Source organism: Aedes aegypti, chromosome 2 (genome assembly GCF_002204515.2).
Source record: "Aedes aegypti strain LVP_AGWG chromosome 2, AaegL5.0 Primary Assembly, whole genome shotgun sequence".
NCBI classification, from domain to species: Eukaryota; Metazoa; Arthropoda; class Insecta; order Diptera; family Culicidae; genus Aedes; species Aedes aegypti.
This window is the reverse complement of record NC_035108.1, coordinates 431,625,502-431,633,736: the sequence shown is the minus strand read 5'-3', so window position 1 is coordinate 431,633,736 and position 8,235 is coordinate 431,625,502. Positions and strand designations below refer to the sequence as shown.

Genomic DNA, 8,235 nt, shown 5'->3' with positions numbered 1-8,235 from the left:
GTGCTCCTGGCGGGAAGAATAGATCAAAGTAATCCAGGCTACTATGTTCTACAGCAAAAAAGCAGTGTTGCTCTGAAAGTAATTGAATTGATCATCTCAGCATGGTTTAGACTTTGAAATCAAGAATAACAAATTTTCCTTGCGTCCCAACAAAATGTGGTCTACGGCAAAGTTGTAGCTGGGAAGATTTTACATCGGAAGAGTGTGTTCACTTTTTCATATAATTTCATGGCGAGCAGATAGACGACTTTTCCATAGTAATTTCCATATAAACTTCAAATGGCGTGTGCACAACCAAATTTATTCCAAATCGCTTCAAATTTTGAGAGAATGATTTTCCATCAACGGTGTCAATTATCCGTTTAAGCATAGGGGAGCAAAAACTTCAAAATTTGCATCATTCTAATGTACAAGCTTTATACCGTTCCAAAGCACAAGCAGTTGCAATAGAATGTATTATGTATCCGGTAGAAATCAAGACCAACATTTATTTATAATTATTTTTTTCTCGGGCACCGTGCATCGCAGCTAATATTTGAATAGTGCGCTGTGTTAATAAAAATCGTAAGAATGCAGCGCCACACTAAAAAACTTATTTCAAAATGGGGCGAGTTGAGGCGCGTCGCGAGTCTCACTGGCGCGATCCGGTTTGGTGGCGGTGCGACAATATATGAGGTAAAAATGGGGAACTTAGAAGATCAGAATCGAAGAAAGTGTTGTGGTACCGGAAAATGCAGCCAGCAACAATGCTGCATGAAACGATACAAACAGGTAGACAATCATCACCTGATGACGATTGTCTACCTGATTGTATCGGTTGTACTGCTATCTTTCCCGATACCACAATATTTAATATATTATTTCATCGGAATCACTAACAACTTCCAACTTTTTGAAAGTTTAGAAGTTTGTTGTGATTTTATTCAGAATATCTCTGATTCATGGAGAAAATTACCCCTTCAAGTAATGTGTATCTTAATTTTTTTTTCCCACCATTTTAGCTCAAAACAGTTGAAAAAAGTGACCTTTTGACAAAACAAGTGACTTTAGTTAAAATGAGTTAAAAAAAAAGACTTTAAAGTGACTGCCCTAAAAAAGTGACCAAGTCACTAAAAAGTGACTCTCTACCAGTCCTGCCGAAAGCTGATTGAACGATAGCTAGAAGCTTCTGCAGGATTTTTGTCTGGTTTTGAAATTGGTACAACCATTTGTCAGGAAAATATGCCAACTGAAAACATTTGTTAAATATATCAACTAAGAATGATAAGCTACTGGAAGTTTCTTGACGAGGATGTAGAATCAAGATTAGAGTCAATATATGTTTCATATATATTCCAGTCGGCTCGAAAATAATTGAAAGTGGAGCTGATAGAATTGAGAATTGCTTCATGGGATATTTGAAATGTAACAGGTACATGATCAGAATCAAAATCAGCATGAGTAACTAATTGGCTACAAAGATGACTTCAAAGTCCATTTGACAAAGAGTCGGTTAAGACCAAATCAATCGTAGATAGATTTCTAGAAGAGGAAAAACATGTAGGGCTATCAGGGTATTGAATTGAGAAATATCCTGAAAAGCACTTATCACACAAAATTCTGCGGTTGGAATTACTTTGATAATGTTTGGCATTAAAGTCACCAATGACAAAAAAATTGACTTATTCTGAGTCAATTTTTGCAAGTTAGTTTGGAGCAAATTAACTTTCTGTCCAGAGCATTGAAAAAGCAAATAGGCAGCTATGAAAGTATATTTACCAAGCTGTGTTTCAACAGAAACACCTAAAGTTTCAAAAACTTTAGTTTCAAATGACGAAAACAGTTGATGTTTTATGCGCCTATGAATGATGATTGCAACTCCCCCACATAGGGCTATCAAGTCGATCATTACGATAAACAAAAAAGTAAGGATCTTTTTTAGTTTGGATCCAGGTTTAAAATAGGTTTTATTAGATCCATTAGCAAAACATAATCCAATAACAAATTGATTAGTAAATTTTACACCAACTTAGACTGCGTCAGGCATAGGGTGGCTTTGAACATTGCATCAATCATTTGATTCAATTGTTCAGTTAGAAAATTAAAATCAAAGGCAGACATATCACTTGAAGTGGGTACACTAGGGTCGATGTACCAATAGCCACATAGCTAAGAACAAATATTCATATAAAATCGAAAAATAACGCTAGCGTCATTATTTTTACATCATCTGAATGCTTTTTGTCTTGGTTTTGAGGGAAAAATATGAAAACTACGAAAACTCATATGTTTGTATTTATTATCGCTTGTGCCACTATAGGAATACATGTGCCTATAGCAGTACTATTTCTAGTTTTTGTTCCTATAGTAGCACTAGCATCACGGCGTTGGTAAAATACTAATCAAAAGCGTATTTTTACAAAGCTTCTATATCTTTTCTTCAAAGTGTGGATCAAAAGCTTTCGTTTGATGTAAACAAAGTTCTTAATTCATTAATTACTTCGTATAATAAAAAATAGTTTCTCTCAGTACTGCTACTATAGGAACAATAAGTTAACTATAGGCGCAAAGGAGCTCAAATTTTAAGCAAAACTAATTATTTCGATCATTTTTTGAACAAAATCCAGCTATGTATCAATGGTACTTAGATAAAGAGCTCCTGACCTCAATGTCAAAAAATATTTTGAAAGGATTTATAGCAAAACGGCCGTAAAAAGCCACTAGTGCGACTATAGGGGACTGTCCACTAAGGGAACACTGACCCTATCTGATGATTTCCCATTAGAATTTTCGGTAGACGAAGAGGCAGAGTAGAAGTTTCCTGTTGCGACAGGATTCATTTGATTTGAAATAATTAGAACTGTTACTCGTAGTATGAAAAGGAGACGAATTCAAATTACCTGCTACGATATCGGCATAGGATTTTCCTTGGGTAGATCCATTCGAAATAAAAAATATTCAAACGATCGGAGCTATAGGGTGCCGGTGCCATTAGTGGACTACCTAAGCTATAAAAAATCATAACAACATAACGAAAAGCCTTAACAGAGATCTTTTGGCGTCAACAGAAAGATTCTAACCTCTACTATATGGGAAAATACAAAGAGAGTGATAAAACTATTTTTTAACATAAAATCGCTTGAGCCACTATTGGTACACGTGTTCCAGTAGTTGCGCTAGTGCTCCAGTAGTAGACTTTCGGGAATGATACAAGGAATTTCAAACAAAATGCTAAATTTCTACACAGGTTTAACATTTTTCCCTCGGAACTTCAACTAATATCATTCGAATGAAGCATAAAGATCATCTCTGGAACTGTTATTCATTTTTACACATCCATTTTAAAATCTACTTCCACCAGTTGATCCACTACTGGAACACAACGGAAACTACTGGTGCAAGGGAGCAAATTTTTTGCATAAACTTAATTATTTATATGACTTTTTGATAAATTAAAGAGCTGAAATTTGGCAAATCGACTAAACTAGAGACGATCTATCCACCAAAAATAGCACATGTCAATTTTATCGAAAAATGTTCGTTTTATTCCATAGTCCATTCTACTGGTACATTACTACCATTGATACCGGCACGGCACCCTAACGTTGGAATAAAATTAGTTTGCGAATGAGCATGATTATAATCTTCCTGTTGGGTATGATTCTTAATCAAGCGATCGTTAACTGAAAAATGAGCATTGTTCGATACTTTACCAAGGGAATTCCGGAAACGACCGTTATCGTAACGGACATTACCGTTCGTAGCCTGGCACTAGGCTACACGTTCACAGGACAGACGTCTAGCGTGAGAAGAACCTCAGCAAATCATGCATTTAGCATTCATGCGGTAATGTTTTGTTCCATGACCCCACTTTTGGCACCGACGGCACTGAGTGGAGTTCTGGAAATTAGCTCCAGTTGTCTGGAAATGTTCCCATGTCACACAGACATCGAACATAAGTTTTGCTTTTTCTAATGCATCAATATTATTCAGATTACTTTTGATAAAGTGAACTAATATTATTCTTGAGAAAGTCCCTTCCGAATAATACCAGGGTTCTCTTTTTCATAATGATTACTTGGACTGGGGTTCCAAGTAAATTATTTATTCCATATTGGATCTCTTCAGGTGACTTAAAGTCACTTGAGAGACCTTTCAAGACGACTTTGAACAAACAGTTTTGTCTTTGTGATTTGGAAGGAGACCTTGACTCCCATACTGGAATCATCTCCCGCCTACACACTTAGATTAAATTACTGGGGTCGGTAAAATTTTACTGGGTTTTGGAACTACCGAAAAAGTCAGTAAAATGAAAACTGTTGCCACGCGTAATTGAAAAGCAAATTTCACCATGTTTTATTTTTTATCGATATATGATATAAAAAGAAAGCTCTCTGCAAAATTTCAGCGAAGAATCTATGATTTTCTATTTCTGACATTTTTTTTAGTTCACTGACTTTTTCGGTAGTTCAAAAACCCAGTTATATTTACCGAACAGATTGAGTGCGTACATCCCGCAAATTCGGAACAACTGACCACGATAGGCGGCACTCTTTGCTTCCTCACTTGAATCAAAGAGCCTGGGCTAGAGACTGCTTCGATTTGGTGTTCGAAAAATTTGTCTAGAGCATCCAACTGATTGGTCATTTCGATGCAATTATCAACATTACCCATTTTACCCTTTGAAGAAAGTTTGTAGTTGCAACCTTCTTTAGTGGATAAACGAAAGATGACGTGACATTCGAGAGGTTTTTTTTCCCAAGACGGTGTCCAAGAAGGATTACAATTGCTAGCTTTAACTAACGGGTCCAACGAAAAATCGAAAGCGGGTCCAAACAAGGATCGTACAGGGATCAATAGTAGGAAAAAAAGTACTGAAATGTAATGTTTTAGTAGCACTGAAAAGTACCGCTTTTTTTTTGAGTACAGAAAAGCACTGTTTTTGTAGCACTGAGAGAGTGAGAAGTACTGTTTTTCAGGTAGTGTAGTTTAAAAAACTTCCAAGAGCAGAGAGAATTCGTGTACGTAAAGCACGAAGGTACGATGCACGAACATCGTTATTATGATGATCAGCTTTTCAAAGCATTTCCGTTCCATGAGTCGATGGTTCCTTCAAATATCGATTCATGGATTGCCTGTATGGATAAATAAGAAGCCATTAATAGTAATTCTGGGAAATTAGCAATCCAAATCTTACTTTATTTTGTTCTCATTCCTGCTCGGGTAATCTGTACACAGCAAAAAAATCGCTTCACGAGTCGACATAGATATTTATAGCAAAATGAACGAGACGGTTCATCTTGAGAGCCGGCATAGGCCAGGGGAAATGGTTCACCTAGAGTGAATTTATGTCAAAGAAAAAGTAGATTTTGTATGAGATTTGACAGAAAAATGAATGACAAGTTCATCCACTTCTCCTGGCCTATTGCACATATACAACTGAAGCATCTTGTTTATAAGAAACAGCTGTGTTCTGTGAGATATCGAAAGAAAATTAATAGGACGATAAACAAGTTGGATACAAATCAGATGTGATAACAAATTACAACTCGAAGAATATGGCAAAATTTACCATTGAAACTAAAGGCAACATTTTCAACAACTCATCTCAGATTTGTCGTCTGTGCATGAGTAAAGAATCACTGAGTGATATGTATAAGGAATATGGGCTACATCAATGGATAGAGGACTATCTCTCGATCATGGTGAATATAGCACTCGAATGGTACCAACATATTGAACGATTTTCAAAAATATTTTTTATCAGGTGTCTGTTGAGGATAACATGAGCAAACTAATATGCGCTATCTGTCGAACTCGGTTGACTGAATTTCATCAATTTCGGAGTCGTTGTCAAGATGTACAGGGTATTCTGCTATCCATGAATCGCACTAGTGGCATTGAAACGGAACATACTGGCGAACAACCTGTGAAAGACCCGGTCATGAGCAAAGTCGAGCAAAGCGATCTACCAGTCCAGTGTGAAGTGTGCTATAAGGTGTTCAAGACCAATAAGCAACTGTTTAATCACAACAGAATTCATCGGCCGAAGAAGCACAAATGCATACAATGTGGGAAGTCGTTTGTTAGACGGTGAGAAGCCTAAAATATATTATACACTCAACTCTATATGACTCGGTATTAGAAGGTACTTTCGAGTTAGGGAGATATTTAACGAGCTATAAAACACAAAATCAGAATTCACATTTGTGGTTCAAGGGATCATAGGATTTTCATGGCTACGAAAACTAACTTTTGCAATTCTGCTGCATATTATCCTACTTAATTATCGTAACTCTTTCATGACGACAATTTTAGTAATTGCATAACTATTAATCGAAATCGAGAATTTGTGTTCCATAACTCGAGTATACCTTCAATATCGAGTTATGGAGAGTTGACTGTAATTACATATCTTATATAAATTTCAGTGAACATTTGGATAAACATATAAAGATACATGTGGAAAAAATAGAGGAAAAGTCTGAGCAAACGGATTCGACCAAAATCTGTGTAGCGATTCCAACTGCTGATATAGAACTCTCTGCTGAAGAACCTTATCATCCTCGGTTACCTGTACTGCAACCAAATGCTGTAAAACTAGAGCCACCTGATAATGATTCAACTGATGTAGCTCATCTAGATCACCAAGAAATCCATACTGAAGGCAGACTAGTGGAAGACCTTGAGGATATGATTGACATAGAGGAAATGAAAGTAGAAAATCGTTCAGATTCCGATGAAGTAACACCGAGTGACGCGCCAAAAGATACAATTTCAACTAAGGGAAAAAGCGTTGAAAAGTTGTTCAAGTGCGATTTATGCCCAAAGTCGTTTAGGCTCAAATGTAGACTAGGATTCCACAAACAGTACACACACGGCACAAAGCAACACGAGTGTCCTATTTGTGGAAGGCCGTTTGGATTTCGGTATGCAAGACAAGAAATGGTATTGTATCATATGTTGAATTAACGATATCTTGACAATTACAGGCACCATATGGAACAGCACATCCGAACGCACGAATCAATTCAAGAACGCCAACGACTTGATACAGAACAGGGCAATTCCAGACCATTCCAGTGCGATTTGTGTCAGAAGACATTCAAAGCCCAGAAAGCACTAGCGCACCATAAGCGATACAGGCATGGACCGAAAACGCACGAGTGTCACATCTGCGGTTTCCAGTTCACGTTGGCGTGAGTATCGATTCCCGAATGATGTCATTCAGTTGGGTAAGGTTTTTTTTTTCTCATTTCAGGTGTCGCTTGGCAAAGCATTTACGAAGTCACAGTCGAAGACGCGAGAGCAAAGAAGATTTCCAAAAGGATACAGCAATAAAACTAAAATAAAACCGAGGAACAGGTTAATGGAAACATCTTTTATTGGCGGTTCGATAATATGCTAACTAGTTAGACATATGAAACTAACAACACTCATGTAACATGATATGAAGGCCATACTGTGTACTATGTATTGCGCTAAAGTAAATGTCCACTTTAACGACATCTAGAAACAAATTCTCTCTATGGCGGAATTTCCGGTCCCTTGAAAAAAAAAAATACGTGCTAGGTACAGTAAACTCTTTTAAACTCGAAATTGAAACGATCTTTGGGAGGGATTATCGAGAGGGAAAATTTGAGAGATATCGAATTGTAGAACACTAAATCAATGCAAATGCGGTTCAAGGGATCGCCGAAAGTAGCCATGAAAACCAACTTTTATTATGGTTCTGTACCTCGATAACGAAATATGGAATAGCGAGTTATAGAGAGTTGCCAGTATTTCTCCTACCGACTTTGACATCAACAGTCAACTCTCCAAAACTCGATATTCCATATTTCAAGTTAGAGAGGTTTCAAGTTTTAGAACATAAAACTTGCTTTGCTTTGTGAATGCTCAGCACTATTTGCGCAAAGAAGACAGTATTTCAACAAGGGCATACTGAGTCCTTTTGAAATTTGGCAAGGAAATCCCAATAAGGTAGTTGAATTCATTTTAAGAATCATACCAGATTGGGGTACGTCGCACTATTAGTCAACGGGAGTTACTCTTAATAGTAACTTGTCGTCCTGAAAATATGCGAAAAATAAACAGGGGTAAGGTACCGCGGGGTAAGTGGGTAAATGGGGTAAGTGAAAACAATTGATATATTTTACTGAATATGTGAATTAACGTTTTAAACTCATGCGTAAACCTTCGAGGCCATTGAGAACATTACGATAGGTAAGAGATTTCTGAGATTTTTCAGCCATT

General features: G+C 37.0%; 1 protein-coding gene across 1 annotated transcript; it reads left to right on the top strand.

Moving 5' to 3' along the window:
• Positions 1-5,410: 5,410 nt before the first annotated feature.
• On the top strand, positions 5,411-7,485 carry LOC110677088 (zinc finger protein 583-like). Its single transcript, XM_021847752.1, has 5 exons — positions 5,411-5,684; positions 5,747-6,072; positions 6,411-6,908; positions 6,972-7,178; positions 7,241-7,485. The coding sequence occupies exons 1-5, from the start codon at positions 5,538-5,540 to the stop codon at positions 7,329-7,331; spliced, it is 1,269 nt and encodes a 422-aa protein (XP_021703444.1). The 5' UTR covers positions 5,411-5,537; the 3' UTR covers positions 7,332-7,485.
• Positions 7,486-8,235: the final 750 nt, after the last annotated feature.